Source organism: Rhinatrema bivittatum, chromosome 2, assembly GCF_901001135.1.
Source record: "Rhinatrema bivittatum chromosome 2, aRhiBiv1.1, whole genome shotgun sequence".
Classification (NCBI taxonomy): Eukaryota; Metazoa; Chordata; class Amphibia; order Gymnophiona; family Rhinatrematidae; genus Rhinatrema; species Rhinatrema bivittatum.
In genome coordinates, this window is record NC_042616.1 from 155,199,189 (window position 1) to 155,215,850 (window position 16,662).

The following is a 16,662-nucleotide window of genomic DNA, read 5'->3' on the forward strand; positions in this document are numbered from 1 at the left end:
GCTCGATCACCAGGGAGTTGTGGTAAGTCTGGGGGGGGGATTAAGGAGGGTGAGGGGGTTTAAATTTTTTTTTTGCACATATGTACATATACCCAACTCATTGGATTTTTTTTATGTCCATATTGGCCGCAAGTGGGACCCCCTTTCGGACATAAAAAATATGAACATAAAATTTTGCTCTGCACATCCCTACCCAGCATCCTGTTTCCAACAGTGGCCAATCCAGTTCATAAGCACCTGGCAGGATCCCAAGCTGCTAATGCTCAGAGATAAGTAGTGGCTTTCCACAAGTCCATCTGATTAAGAACAGTGTATGTACGTACTTCTGCTCCAGGAACTTGTCCAAATCTTTTTTAAACCCAGCTATGCCAGCTGCCTCTACTACATCCTCCAGAAATAAATTCCAGAGCATAATTGTGAGTTGAGTGAAAAAGAATTTTGTCCAATTTGTTTCAATTTGCTACTTCCTAACTTCATGGACTGTCCCACTGAATATACCCATCTATCTTAAAGTTAGCCAGTTATGTATAACTGGCTAACTTTAGGACGGCTTAATTTAGCCAATCAATTCGAACCCTCCCCGATCCACCCATTCCCCACTCCTGTCTTAGCCAGCTAAAAATCTAAATGGCGCCCGCTGACTATACCTGGATTTTCAGCAGCGCCACTTAGTAGGCTAAGTGTCATTTTGAATATCTTGCTCATGGCTTTCTGCGATAGCAACCCCCAGTAGAGTGTTCTTATAACATGGCAGAAAATTCATAATTGGTTTCTGCTCGTAACAGTTAACAAAAGAATAAATTCCTTGCCCTCTAATTTATAATTAGGACTAGCCAGAAGCTAACCTTACCCTAAGGGATCCTAGGGCTTTTATTGTCCTGACATTTTCATGGAAGTGAAGTTTTTCTTACAAAAGAAATCTGAACCACTTCAGTCCTATGCATTGAAGAGTGATAAGTAATGCACTGCTTTGATTTTTTTTAAATGTATAGGTACCTTCAGCTAATATAACTTTAAATATTAATTCACTGCCTGAGCTGTTATATGGTTTGGCAGCATCATAACCAGAAAAAAACTTTACCTGAGGAAACAAGGTTAAAATCTATGGAAGGGTTTCCACCCCCTGGAATCACAGTGTGTGTATACCTAATCCTCATTCCTGGCAAATTCAGAATTTAAAAATAAAGTGTAGCTGGGAAGCTTTCAGAGTGTGTGGAATGGCTCATGGGTTCTTTCCCTTAGTTGGGAAACCCACAGAGGTTGATATTCCAGTTTAAGTGCCTACAATTTGACAAAGTTTCAGCCAAAATTAAGTACAGGGAGGATAATTTCAAAGGTATTTCCATGGATAAAACAGTGTTTTACCAGAGGAAATGATCTGTTATAAAACTGCCCTTCCGATATATGGGCAAGTTTATCCAGATTGAGCAGAGGTGGAAGTTCAGAGTTAGGTATAGGTTTGCATGCATAGGCATAGTTTTCTATTTTCAAAAGTATGTGGAAAAATTTTGAAAAAAGAAAAATGTCTACACATAAGTTAGCAGGTGTCATTGTGTGCAGGTAGTTTTGATGGAATAATTTGCAAAGTGAACTTACACATACGAGTTAGTTATGAAAATTGGTGTGATTTATGCAGGGCTGGCAGAAGCACTAGGTGCGCTAGGCCTGGGCCTAGGGCACCGACCATTAGGGGGCGCCACGGCTGCCACTCACGAGCCAATGAGGCAGGGTGAGGCGGCCGTTTCAGGCAGCAGAAATTTGAAGGGGCTAAAAGTGCCTCAGGACAAAGGAGAACATCAGAACATAAGGGAACATCAACGAAGACACATCAGGATCTCAAAGAAGAAGGACATAGGGACAAGACGAAGGACATCCAGTGAAGAGACAGGAACATAATGACGAGGGATCCCACGAAGAAAGGAAATGCCAAGCAGGAGCAGGAAGCACAGAGTCCTAAGGAGGACTAGCCCCTTGCAAAAAGCAAGAATGAAGTGATGGAGGAGCCGTGATATAGGGCTCTGTAGGAAACACCCAGGGCGGAGTCCACAGATGGGGCCCGGGGCTTATCCGGCCGCGGGCCCTTTAAATCAGAGAAGGAGGCATGGCCCCGCACCTAAGAAGCAGGAAGGAGTGGGCAGGACCATGGAGAGCGGCGTCCCTGCCACTGAGAAGGAGCAGAAGAAGCTCCGAGGTGGGAGGCGGCATCCTGCGCAGAGAGGTAGCTGAGAGCGGCTCCTAGCCGCAAGCGAGGCCGGGGACTGTGGCCTCCGGGCCACGGAGCAGAATGACGTCAGCAGTTCCTGCCGCTCTGGAGCGCCAGCCCGGCCCCGCCGCTCTGAAGCACGAAGGCGGCCTCCGGGCCACGGAAGAACGGCGGCGGCAGCAGGAGTGCAACACAGTGCTTGTTCTTCTTTACTAGCAAATTGCACTCTTGTCTATGAAGAAGAAACCTCTGGGTTAAAAAATGTAAAGCTTTATGAATAGGTCAAAAATGTTTTTGAACCAAATAAAAGAATCCAGTACTAACGGCTATTCAAATCTGTTGGCATAAAAAGATACTCTAAAGCATATTTGTGGTTTATCAGCAATACTAATCTGTTTACATCATCATCATCACAAAAAAGAAGCATTGTTTTATTATAAATAAGCCTATTTAGCATTGCTCAGTCACAGCAGCCCAGTTCATCTATAAAACCAAGAATTTGTATCATCATTCCCATACCATGTATTAACAATATGTCTTTGAATTGATCAAAAGTAGCAAAAATGCATTGTTAATATTCACATTTTTAATGTAATAATATGATCAAGGTTATTTTTTTGGTGTTTGAGGGCTAATAATTACAGCAAAGTCCTCATGCCAAATTCACAGTGACTTTATTCAGAAGGTGACAGTGCTGACTTAGCTGGACAAATGTTTTAGACTTAAGGAAACATAGAAGCATACAATATGACAGGAGATAAAAACCATAAGACCCCTTTCGTCTTCTCACTTTCATTCCTGGTGGAATGCTATAGACTCCACTTGGTTTCTGGCTTCCCCCTTTCTACCTTGCAACTAGAAATCCTCTGGGTCTATTTCAGTCTTTCTTGAGCTCTATTACTGTTTTAGCTCTAATGCAGACTGCACATATATAGGTTTATGATATGACATGCACAGGGGATCACATTGGCGGTCATAGTGACATAGCATCACCTCTGCCCCTGAGAGTTCTTCGTGCACAGTTCCAGCTAAAAATATTAATAAGGAGGTATTTAGGCTAGCTAAAGGATTGCTAGGGTGTAACGTTAGATCTGTAGACTGTGCCTCATTTTCCTCATTTTTTGAGGGTGAAAGTATCTGTTTGTTAAAGCAGTTTACTGGTACTCAGAATTTGTCTAATTTATTTTTAAATGCCGAACACACCCTTGAAGGGGGGAGTTAGCAAGGAAGAATTGGTTGGCGAGGGGTTTCAAAACCAAGATCTTTACCTTGGTAAATAGAGTGAGTTTTAAAGTAATCTTGGATTGTATGAAATCCACTGGTAGCTCCCTAGATCCTTGTGCTTCATGGCTGGTTAAGGCAGTGAGGGATGAATGTTTAACTTGGATGTGCAGGATTGTAAATAGTTCATTGGTATAAGGTCATTTGTCAATTGTTTTAAAAAGGTCTGTGTTAAAATTGATTTTGAAAAAGCTCAAATTAGATCCAAGCCAATGTGAAAGTAACATGCCTATACTGAATTTGCTTTTTCTAACTCAGCTTATAGGAAAGGCAGTGACTAATCAATTGTCAAATTGTTTGGAATCTACTGGGAGCCTGGCTGATAATCAGTTGGATTTTTGTCCTAACCAAAATACTGAATCAGTTTTAATATCTTTTTCTGTAGTATAGATTCTGGCCCATCTCTCTTTTTAGTCTTGTTAGATATATCTAATGCATTTGATTTGGAAGTGCATCATATTTTATTAGCGAAATGTCAGGAAGTGGATCTTAAAGGTGGGATTCATTTGTGGATTGCTTCCTTTCTGCAGGATCAATCATATTTGCTACAAGTGGGTGATAATTTTTCTTTCCCCGTTTTAGTAAGGAACCTTTCGTCATTATTGTGCAACATTTAGCTAAGGTTTTGAAGAAACTGGGTGTGTCGAGCTTATTTATGCTGTTGACATTCAGTTCTGGTCCCAGCTGGGGAGAATATTGATGAGTCAGTATTGTTTCTGAATTCTTTTTTGATGGAATTGTCCTCCTGGTTTTAAGAGAGCCAACTGACGCTCACAAAAGGCAAGACGGAATTGTTATATATTGGCAATAATTTGGAAAGACTCTTTGTTGACTTCAGCTGGTACTGGAGGGGCATATGATACCACTTTCTGCAAAGGTTAAGAGTTTTGGGGTAGTAATTGATTCTAGTTTTTCCTTTGAATCTTATTTAAGTTTGGTTGCTGAACAGGCCCATTTATAACTAAAAACAGTCCATCGGTTACGTCCGTAGTAATTATGAAGCCCTAAATTAATGGTTTATGCACTTATCTTAGTCCTTGATTACTGTAATGGATTGTACTTGTTATTACATACTAGATTGATTTATAGGCTCCAGTTGCTGCAAAATATGGCTGCCTGACTGATATTAGGAATGCTCCCAATGCTTTATTGGCTTCCAGTTATGGATAGAACCAAATTTAAATTATTTACTTTAGCATTTCAGCAAATGAGGGGATAATGGTTCATTGTATTTATGGGAAAAGCTCAAATGGTATCAGCCAGGATGAACATTAAGGTATTTCCCAAGGGTGGTTTTTGATTTCTGCCTCACCTTCAAAGCTAAGACTGAAATGTTATGCAATTAGGGCTTTTTTGCTTTGCTTTTGTATGTGCTACCTGCACAGACTAGAGCAGAGTTGATTTTTTTTAAAGTTTTGCAAGCAAGTTAAGAGCTTTCTTTTCCTGAATTAGCTGTAAAAGGTTCTAAATAACGATTTGGAATTAGATTTTTGAAGCAGGTATTTGTCTGTTTTGTTCTAACTTATTGTTTTTCAGTATTTAGTTTGTTGGATTGTTTAAATTAGTTTTTTATTGATTTAAGTTTTATTTTGTTTGTGCTATTTTGTCTAAGTTATGATTATGCATATTATTATGTAAACTGCTTCAATAGTTCAGCATTGGCAGGTGGTATATAAATTTATTAAAAAAAATAAATACAATCCTTTACTGTTGAACTTAATTGCAGGAAACAAAAATTGCAGTGGGAACATTACAATTTAGTGCACATCCAGTGCAGAAAAATGAAAGTCCATTAAACATAGTCTCAGCCAATAGCACTGCTGCTATCCCTGGTAGTGGGTTCTCTGGGGCATTGGAAAAACTTCCCCTGCTTTTCTGAATGCTTCTCTCAATGTATTCCAGTAGGTCTCTGCAACTCCCTTTGAACACGTCAGGAATTCTGAAACGGCTGCTTCCTTCTGAGGAACATTTTTCCTGCAAGGCATTATTTATTTGACTCTCCTCCAGGCAAAAACTGACAAGTCTCTGACTGATTTCTTTTTTTCAAGCAGCAGCTCTATTATAGCTGACCTCTAATCTTCACTGGGCTCCAACTTGAAAGTCCACCCTTTACGCAACTTTGACGCAATCTCTCTGGACAGATGAAGAGTAGGGAGTCAGCTTTTTGAAAATGATTCAGGGTGCTGAACTCTACACAAATTATTTATTTATTTTATTTATTTTTAATTTTTATATACCGAGGTTCTTGTATCAGATACAAATCACTCCGGTTTACATAAAACAGTGAGATGCCCAAAAGGGAGGGGCTTTACATATAACTTATATAACTTATATATATATACATATAAATTAGAGCGCCCCCAGCAAAATAGAAACAACTGAACACAGAGGGTTGTGAATATGACTGACCAGCCTGTGTTTCTCTGATCAGAGAGGAAGTGTGAGCATGGGAAAGACTCATGTGGCCAAAATAAAAGCCAGGGAAGCACTCAAAGTCCCACAATTCATTCCTTTCTCCAATACCAGCTCATCCCCACCAGTCTCTCCCCCCTCCTGCTCCCTCCCGCCCCACTAACTATCCATACACATCACAGTCTTCCTCTGCCCTCTACTGCCACTACCACACTTTCTCAATCTTCCTTTTCTCTTTCTGCTAATCTCCCCCTCCCCTCCTCTCCTCCCAGTAATCTCTTAATTCTCACCTCCCTGTATGTACATACTCTGAACTTTATATTTTATTTGGGGGGGGAGAGGGTTCAATTCCCTTTTCCAGCTCCATTCCCTACATGGCCTTAGAACAGAGCTTCTCAACCCAGTATTCCGGGCACACCCAGCCAGTCAGGTTTTCAGGACATCCACAGTGAATATGCATGAGATGGAGTTGCATGCATTACCTCCATTGCAGGCTCTGCTCACCTTTCTATTTGTGATTCCCCTCCTCTACCAGCTTGGATCACTTCCCTACTCTGCACTCCCTGAACCCAAGCACACTAGTTTTGTTTGGAACTATCCCTGCGTCTTCCTGGCACTCACAGATTCCAATCCCGAGTCACAATTTTCCAAGCTTTGTGTTTATAGTTTGAATCTATCCTCTGTCTCTGCTGGCTTTTGGCTTCTTCTCAGTTCATCTCTGCCTTAGACCTTCCTTTTTCTTTTAAAGCTTATTTTCTAGTCTTCCTTTCTTTATCATTGGTTATTTTTCCTCCATGTGTATAGCTCTTTGTCCGTCAGCTGTCTATCCATACCTCATCTTCTCTCACCTTCTCCTGCCACTTCCATCTCTCTCTCTTAACCTCTTCTTTCCACCATGATCCTCTCTCTTCTCACAACCCTTCTGTTTTTCATCTCCTGTCAGTCTCCCACCCCAATCCACATAGCTCCTTTCCCAGTCCTATTCACCTCCCTTTTAAAATTCCCTTCACTCTCTCCTGCTCCTCTTGTTATCACAGCCCATGTCCTCTCTACTAGCTTGTAACCCCTTTTCCCTTCTCACAGCCTATGTCCCCTCTCTCAGCCTTCTCTGCTATTCTCCCAGCCCCCTCACCCTCACAGCCTGGGTCTACTCCACTGCCTCTCCCCCAACTCTTCCAGTCAGACTTCCTTCTTTCAGTTCCACTCCCATCCAGTATCCCCTTTACAACCAGCAGTTCTCTCAGCCCCTTTCTCACTCTGCTTATAGCACTGCTGTCCCTCTTTTTCTTTCTAGCCCTTCTATCAGCAGCCATCTCCATCTTCACTGCACCTCAGACAACCTCTCTGTCTTAGACTACTGCTGCTCTCTGGTTCTCCATTGGTCAGACATTCCATTTGTCAGCCAATAGGCTGCAGGAGAAGGCAGGCACAATAGCTGGGAGACAGAAGTGCATTTCCTGCCCTCCCCAAAGCCCATTGGTCAGACATTCCATTTGTCAGCCAATAGGCTGCAGGAGAAGGCAGGCACAATAGCTGGGAGACAGAAGTGCATTTCCTGCCCTCCCCAAAGCCCATTGGTCAGACATTCCACAGCCAATGGGCTGCATGGGGAGGTGGGAACAGTAGCTAGGAGACAGAATCACATTCTTACTACCGTCCCCAAATCCCTGCAGCATGGAGCTCTCAGCTCCTGGCCCACAGGAGTGCAGGAGAGAATATTGGGAATTGCTCAAGCACCCACAGCATCCACAGAGCTGGCACTCATGATTACATCTCTCAACCTTTTATGCGTCTTACTCTGGTCCTTCAGTATAAACTCAGGAATTCACTCTCTTCAGCCTTTAAAGAAATCTCTTTGCACTGGATTTTCAAGTCAGCTTGGGAATCTCCCAAAGACTCAACAATAAGACGTCTTAGTCTTGGAGCCCTGGGCATCCTGACCTTGGGCCCCAGCCGCCCTCATAGGACAGAAGGTAGAATAAGTCATCTTTTCCTCTTGGAGATACCACCCTCCAGCACCTTTCTTTCAGAGAAACCCCAAAAGAACCCTGAACCTCACGGCTCAGAAGTTTTACTGCATTCATGAAACTTCCTACTGGGGATTTTTGTATCTGTGGACCCTTGGGCCGAGGCAAGATTGACCTGCAGCGAGGTTCCCTGCTGGTTCTCACCTTTGGCAGATGGACCCATGCAGAGTAGAGACCATCAGAACCTTCACCTATACCAGCCCTTGTTCCCTTCAGGTTGAGCCTTTGGGTGCTGAGGCCAGCAGGAATTAAGTGGGGGTCTCTGCTGATGGCAGAAGAGAAGGTCTGTAGAAGCTAGGGTCGTAGGCAGGTTAGGCATATCCAGGATCCAGGCAGTAGTCCAAGGCAAGCGGCAGTCAGGTGTATCCGGGGTCAGGCAGTGATCAGAAGCAGGTGGAGGTCAGACATATCTGAAGTCCAGGCAAAGGTCAGAACCAGATATCCATCCAAAAGAGAGGAAGGAGGACGGATAGGCTGGAACAAGCGGGCAACGGAGGATGGAACAGGCTGGAATGAAGACTGAAGACAACTGGATGAAGACTTGAATGCTGAGAAGCAACACACACTCTAGGAGTAGCTGGACCTGTTGCTGAGGCGAGTTGCTTCTGGGGAGCTTATATAGGGCAGTACTGATTATGTCATCTTTAGGGGCCATGGGGACTTTCCCACCTTGGTCCTTTAAATCCCGGGCAATGGTGTATGTGTGTGCTTAGAGGAGGTGTGGAAAATGCTGTCGACCGTGTCCTGCTGGTGACATCTCGGCGCATCAGGGAGCAGCGACCTGCCATGTGGTTTAGCTGATGGCATTCACCGCATTGATGAGCGTGTGTCCGGCCCAGCTGAGGGATAAGAGTGTGGCGGTTTGCAGGAACAGACCACGGACCACCAAAACACAACAGGATTGTCAGACCTCTCCTATCAATCCTACTCTATTCTGACATCACACTCTGCAGTGTCTATGGAGATGCTGAGGCCTAGTAACGGACAGGTTAGGCATTCCCTTACACATACATTGCCTAGTCCATAGCGTTAGGTGATTCGTAAATATTAATAAAAGATAAAGATATGTTTAAATACTTGAGTATCTGCATTAATGTAAGAGAACTAGGGTCTTTCCCTTTTGTTTTGCTGTGATTATTTTTGTCAAATGCAAAATGCAAGGGAATCAGAAAAGTTGTTTGCAGGGTGTCAGTTCCTGGTGCTTCTGCAATTATTCTTAAAAAATGTAAATCATAATGTCAAATCATAATAACTGATAGATGCAGTGATATATTTTTGATTCATTAGAAAATGCTTCTTCTTAGAAATTTCTGGAGACTATTTTTTATGAGTCTTCCCCAAGACATTTATTCCAACCTACACACACTTCCAGCTGGGCTTGTACACCATGTGCTGACTAGCCACATGTAAAAGCCTCCCTGGGGAGGGGGTTGATAGGAATTCTGCATTCTGAGAATTCAATGAGGTAGGCCTAGCATCTGAGGCTTACGCTATATTGAGAGGAATGCTGTGGGAATTGTAACGCACATCACGTTTCATAAGCCTCTCTGAAATGAGTGAATTAGCTTTCCAGCACTGCTAAACAACAGACAGAAGGCATAATCAGCCCCAGTTTCCTCACCCAAAACAGAGAAAAATGGTTGGAGAATGAGATCCAGCTGATATCTACACCAGTGTGTAGTAATGTGCTGGAAGGGGCTCTCAGGGACACTCGGAGTCCCTTGTTAAATTTGTGCAGATTTATGTTTTTGTTTATTAAGTATTTGCTAGTCACCTACAGCAAAGCCCTAGGCATGGGGTGTCTGTGAACTCAGAAATGTATTAAATTAGTTTCTGAAAACAATATCTCACTTAGTGGAGCAGAGCTGGTGAGAGCCGGGGAAAAGAGACCAAGGACCTGCCACAGAAAGATGAGAGAGTATATGCATTAAACACTCATTCTGGCAGCTTCTTGAAGATTAAAGAAATGACTGGGCTGTCAGTGTTCCCCCTCCCCCCACATCCACTTCTCGAGCTTCTGACAAAGGGCCCTCAGCAGACTCTCCAACAAAAGAGGGGGTAGCTCAGCGCTGCTCAGAATGGGAACAGTAAAAGGACTGTAGGGGTGTGCATTCGTATTGAACATAAATGTAAAACGCTACTTTTTTTTTTTTTTTAACTTAAAAAAGTGATGAGACATAAACGATCGGATTTCCAACTTATTCAACATAGCTATGTTGAATAAGTTGGAAATCGCGATTGTTGATCCAAAATAAAAATTTAAACCCCTCACCTTCCTTAATCCCCCCCCAAAGACTTACCACAACTCCCTGGTGATCCAGCGAGGAGTGAGGACGCCATTTCTGAAATCCTTTGCGAGGAGCACGTGACGTCGGCGCCACGTCGGAGTGACGCGGCGTCACGTGATTCCCCGCGGGTTCGCGCCGGAACGCTCGTTCGGCCCAAAAGGAACTTTTGGCCAGCTTGGGGGGGTCACGGGGTTTCCTGTGGCTGGCCAAATGTTACACAAACGTCTGCTAATTCAACCATTTTTTGTGTCCATTACTGTGAGCTTAATTTCTGGCAGAACAACCCAGAACAGCAGATTGGGACCTGAAAAAGCGGTGCAGCACCAGCAGTGTATATCAGTTCTGGCTCCTCTGTGAAAATAGACCAGAGCTAGTAGTTGTAGGGATCATTTATGGTCCCCCAGCCCTTGGTGGAAGCAGAGAACAGAGAGTGCTGGAGCTGCTTACCCTGAGACAAGGAAAGCCACATAACTTTGATTTTTGTGCAATTTAGGAGGGCAAGGTTAAAAAGACATGGGGTGAATGCCTGTCAACCCCCACTGATTCTGCTATTCCTGGGTGTGTTGGTTTCATGCTTATCACATTGTCATTCCAGGCTCTGCTGTTGGTGACTACACTGGTGAGGGAAAAAGGGCCAAGAGAGTGAATAAGGGAAGTGGAGGCGGGAAGTGAGTGAAGGGATTGGAGAGAGGGGAAGGAATGTGAGTGATGAGATGTGAGAAGGGAAAAGAGTAAGTGAAGAGATCAAAGAGGGTTGCATGGGGAAGAGGGGGAAAGAGTGAGTCAGGGATCAAAGACGCTGTGGTGTGCGAGTGAGGGGATCGGAGGGACTATGAAATGTGAGTGTGGTGATCATAGTGGGAGGCAGTCTGTGAGTAAAGTGATTGGAGGGAATGGAGAAAGAGTGAAGGAGGGAAGGGGAGGGGATAGGATTGGGTGTGGTGGGGATGGAAAGAGCACATGGCTTTACTCCTTTCCGATACCAAGAAGGCAAAGAGCAGGCCCCACATCCTTGTCCACCAGTCTGCTTCTGCCTTCAAAGGCAGAGGTGAGCCGTGAGCCAGCTGATTGTGAAGGCCTGCATTTTACTGGATGAGGAGGGGAAAGAAGAAAGTTGCTGGAGAGGGTTCTTTTCCAGGAAGAGGAGGGGGCTCCAGGATCACCAGGAATAGGGGTTTTCTGAACACTCTGGGAAGGGGAAAAGGACGGTTAGGGAATTTATGAGGGGTTGGGGATGGAGGATCAGGATCATCAGGGCAGAGTAGGGCGGTTAGAGAGAGAACCCCATTCTCTCTATTTGCCTTCTCTTCCTTTCCCCAGTGTTCCTGGGGTAAGGAGGAGAACCCCCAGCCATCCTTCGCTTACCAGTGCTCAACAAGCATGTTAAGAGTGTTCTCTCGCCCTAGCTTGATGGACTCTATACCAGGGTACTATCAAGCTAGGGTGAGAGAACATTGTAGAAATCTCATCTTTGTGAGGCTTTCCTCACTCCAAATGACGTCAAATCTTCACCAAGGTGTACTGTGCTGTTCGTACATCTCACTCTGCATGTAAAACTGGCCCCAAAACCCTAAACCACCAGCAAAACCTCACCTTGAGTTATTAGGTGGTCCTTCTATAGTGATATAATTAGTTGAATACTGGGAAGGCCTCCTTAAAGGTGCTCTCTCCCACTCCACTCTCCTCCTCTCTCCTCTCCTTCTCCCCCTCCACAAGCCCAAAAATGCCCACAATGCAATTTTCTATCGTTATCACAAATTGCATCACAGCAATTTCAGGCATTTCACACAGCTTAACACCAGAAAAAAAGGTGTAGTTATTTCCAGCATGCAAAGTCTACCAGTCAACAGTTTGAATTTCAACAGTATCTGATAGGCTCCCAGAGATGAGTTAATTGTAATAGCATGCCATATGCTATTGCAAAGTGCAAAAATGTCCTTCATTTTCATTAATCCTACCCAAACCCCTCCCCAATCCCACCCCTATGAAAGATTTGCATTTGCACAATGCGATACTATTACTAATGCTCACTGAACGACATCAAATCACTGAACGACATCAACGACACCATTACTAATGCTCACTGAACAACATCAAATCCTTGGGACAATGTTATGAAATTTTGAAAACAAGGTCTTTTGGAATTTTCTTTTTTGTGAAATTTAATAAAGATTATAATATATGTCACCATATGTTTTTGCATTAGTAATTAAATGGGCCATAGAGAACCTACAGACCTATTTGTAGGAAAAACATTTAAGAACATAAGAAAACATTTAAGAACATAAGAACATAAGAAAATGCCATACTGGGTCAGACCAAGGGTCCATCAAGCCCAGCATCCTGTTTCCAACAGTGGCCAATCCAGGCCATAAGAACCTGGCTCCTGAGCACGAAGGATACAAATCCTTGCCACATGCACTGCTATTTGACTTTGTAACAATACAAATTCATGCTACAGTTCTGATCTGGAAGATAGAATGTAAATGCAGATTTCCTGTCCTGGGATCATGGCTCTCACCAGAAGTATAGAAACTCCAAAGATGGCAGGGAGAGATGGGGATACCTGGCAGGGCCAGAAGAAAGGAGGGAAGAAAGACCCAACAGACGGCCCAGGGTTGGAGACAGGTTTGAGGTAATAAAGCTAGGTAGAGGGAATAAAAAAATGAGAGTACTGGATGGAGCATTCAGAGAGGGAGGGACAATACCTCCACCTCCATCTGCTGGCTGATAAAGGGAATGCAAAAAAAATAAGGTGTGAAGAGAGAGGAGCACACCAGGAACAAGAAGGGTGGAAAAGAGGAGCCTGCAAGAGAGGGAAAGATTGAAAGAGAGCACCAAAGGAATGGAGGAGACCAGGCAGAGAAGATTCTAGAAGACAGCTGGGTCCAGAACACCTGCCCAAAAGAGCCTAGGGAGATGGCCAGGGGGCTACTTTATGCAGGCACCTTTCACATCGAGTCTGATCAAGGGCATTTTGATTAAAAAAAAAAATTGGTAGCATATCACTGCCAGTATACAGTACTTAAAAAGGATATTTTATAGACTACAAAATAAACATTGTGGATCTCTAAAGGCTAAAGGAGGGAAATGAGAAAAGGGTGGGGGGGTGGTAACTTGCTGGTGCGGCTGTTACTATCCTTAGCTGAAGGCATGGAGATTACTTCCCTTAACCAACAAGCATTGATTCTTAAAATGCAACTGAAATATTGCTCCCTGCTTCAACGGCAGGGGGATAAGGGGACTTGGAGTCGGACAACAACCAAGAGGGCCCTGACTTCTATGTTGTGGAGCACTGATACGCAGGCCTAAGGGAAAAAGCGCAGGACTGCTTCCTCAGCCAAGTCCATAGGCAAAGCACATCAAGCAGCACTGTCTGAATTTTCAAGAAAGCGCATCACCCAGTAAAAAATGTTACTAGCTGAAATTTGTATGGGTATCATAAGGCTTGGGGATAACTGCACAGAGCGACAGTTACTACCCTTTGGAGAAATATGGGAGTAATCTGCACAGAGTAGGAGTTACGACCTTAAGCTTGCTGGGCAGACTGGATGGACCATTTGGTCCTTTTCTGCCATCATTTCTATGTTTATGTTTCTATGTTTACAAACATAAAAATATTCTTACTCTGTTGTTTATCCCTCAGGTATTCAGTAAATTTTCCGATGCCTCATTTGCAAAACGTAGCATTTGAAGGCAATGAAATGGGAACAGAAGGGTGGCCTACTCAATTTCCAGGAGCTCTGAAGTTCCTAAATGCATTTCTGTTGATGATGCCACATGGCACCTAGTTTGAGCAGACATGTAAGAAAGTTAGAAGCAGAGAGAGCGAGCGAGTATTAGCTTTTAGTATTGTGATACAGTGACAGAGGCAGAAAAGGTAGGAATCTTAAAAATGAATGATTTTAACGGTTTGCTAAGAAAAGAAATAGTCGTAAAGCTAAGAAGTATTGTCTTATTGTACTATATTTCTCTATTGGTGCTGTCAGCCATATTCCATTCCCTGTCATTACAAGATGTTAATCCCAAACAAGATTTCTTGGGGCAATAGGTGCAAAATACACAGATGGGTTTAATTTGCATAATTTATGCACATGTTCAAAGATAAACTATCCATATTGTTTCTTTTGTGGAAATTAGCAAATCTAAAGTATGAGCACTGAAAGAGTCTGCACACTTTGCACCTGCCGTTTATACAGGTGATGGAAGGGGAAGGGGCAAAATATCACACATACATTTGGGAATAAAATGTATGTGTGCTGCTTTTGTTCCCTGACCTAAACGCACCCACAGGACTGACTCTTTTTCATGTGGCTGAAAGTATGCATGCTATGGATGCCGTCCTCACTTTTGCCTGCATTTGAGGAGGACCAGTATGCAGTCAAGCCATTTAGCCTGGGTAAATACTTAATTTAGCTTGATAAATGCCTTTGAAAGTCACTTTTCATACTCTCAACACCACAACCCCACCCAACCTGCTCCAGTCCCCCTTTCTGCTTCCACATTAGATGCAGTTTGTCATTGTATGCTGTTAATGTCCAGGGAAGTGAAGTTGATAAACCAGTAACGAGGAGTTGCCCAGGTCATAATAATCTAAGCAGAATTTTAAATTTACAAACTGAAGCAGACTGAAACTGTATAGCAGAAAATTGCATAGGGTATAGGCAACAGTTGTTTTGTTTTATTTTTGTTTAATGTGCATGTTGAGTTGCTTAGACTTTGCAAGGAATGTTGAGTACATGCTTTTGACCTTTATAAATGTCATTTTTTTGTAGCTAGCATGAGCTGTTCTAATGATGGTGTGAAAATCTTCCGTGGGTCAACAGCTACAGGAACCCCTATCACCACACGCTGTGGCACTGCTATCCCAGGACCAGTCAGTATATTGGGGCCCATGCTGTTATACTTCTATAGTAATTCTGCTACTGTAGGGCATGGATTCCGGGCAAACTACAGAATTATCCGTGAGTAGCTATATTATTGCAAACCATTAGCAACTAATTTAGAATTTGAAAGATTTTTGTTTTAATTAGAAATAAAAAGACATTATGTAATAATGTGCTAATATTTTATCCTAAAGACACAAAATGAGAGAAATTCTTTAGTACACTAGGCCTTAATATTCTTACATATGAAAAATTAATGGACAATATAAACTGATAAATATTAACATATGTAAGTTTCAGCTACATAGGCTATTATGAAACAAAAATAAAGGTAACTAGACTTATATGACTTTCAAAGGAAATATATCATAACATGAAACTACATAAGGGGCCAATATACACAAATCATGCAACCATTTATACTTTCCCTGTTCAATGGGGCAATTGCCGGCCAGAGGATCAATTTGTTAGGGAGGCAGAAGTGTCTTTGAGAAAACAATTCCTTAATGATAAAGATGTTGAAATGGCAGATGTCAAAGTTTAATCTGGCGATTGTTCGATGACCTCTTATTAGGAATTAAACCGTTCTATGTAGTATATACTGCCCCTCATTGTAATGCATATATTTATGATTTATGTTTCTTTGTAAAGGAAGTCATCTCCTTGTGATGGATCTCCCTATGATCTGAGGGCTAATAATGGGCATAAAAATAATATATGTTTACAATTATGAGTAACAATATAAAAGATTTCTGTATTATGCTTTTTTTTCATTCAATGTATGTTGTTATCATTGAAAAAATTTAATAAATAGTAAATTTAAAAACAAAACAAAAAAAAAAGAAGTGTCTTTGAGGGGCATTTCCTCTTGCCAATCTCCAGTACATAACTGTTGGTATATATAACATGGTGAAGTAGTACTAATAATATTAATAAAAGATATGTATTCCTTTCACATGCCTCTGTTTGTGGTGAGTTACAAAAATCATTGGGCTTCATATTCAAAACCCCATATAACAAGTGAGAGCTGCTACTTGAACCTTCAAGGTATTAGGGCCAGTCCTGTACGCCATCCATCCTGTAAGAATTTCAAAATTAAGGGAATTTCCACCTGGAGAGGTTGAGAACTTTGCTCAGTACACCAAGCCTTAAAAGCTCTCCAAACTCTAACATAGACCAGAGATGTAGAAAATTTCCTGGCCTGAAGCAAAGTGGAAATCACGACAGGCAAATTACCACGGTTTAACAACCTAGCCCTCTCAGTGGCCAAATTGTAAGACAAAATTGAACCGGATCATTGTGTAGAATGGGTGCCTGCTGCAACAAATTCTTCCGAGGTGGTAGCCTGAGGGGACTGCCCACCAGCAGTCTCTGCAGATCGGCATACCACAGCTTCCAGGGCCAATCTGTAGCCACTGAAAGGACGGTCTTAACTTGACTTGCAATCTTCCGAATGATCCTGCCACCCAGAGGCCGGGGCGGAAAGGCATACAGCAGGCTGCCCCTCAGCCAGACCTGAACCAGAGTATCGATACCCAGTGCTTTTGGGACCTGTCTGCAACTGA

General features: G+C 42.8%; 1 protein-coding gene across 1 annotated transcript in view; it reads left to right on the forward strand.

The window, feature by feature from the left end:
• Nucleotides 1-16,662, forward strand: part of CUBN (cubilin) — a 639,217-nt gene that overhangs the window by 527,333 nt on the left and 95,222 nt on the right. The window contains exon 57 of the mRNA XM_029588764.1: nucleotides 14,987-15,175. Within this exon, the coding sequence (XP_029444624.1) occupies nucleotides 14,987-15,175 (189 nt within the window). The remainder of the gene's footprint in view (nucleotides 1-14,986; nucleotides 15,176-16,662) is intronic.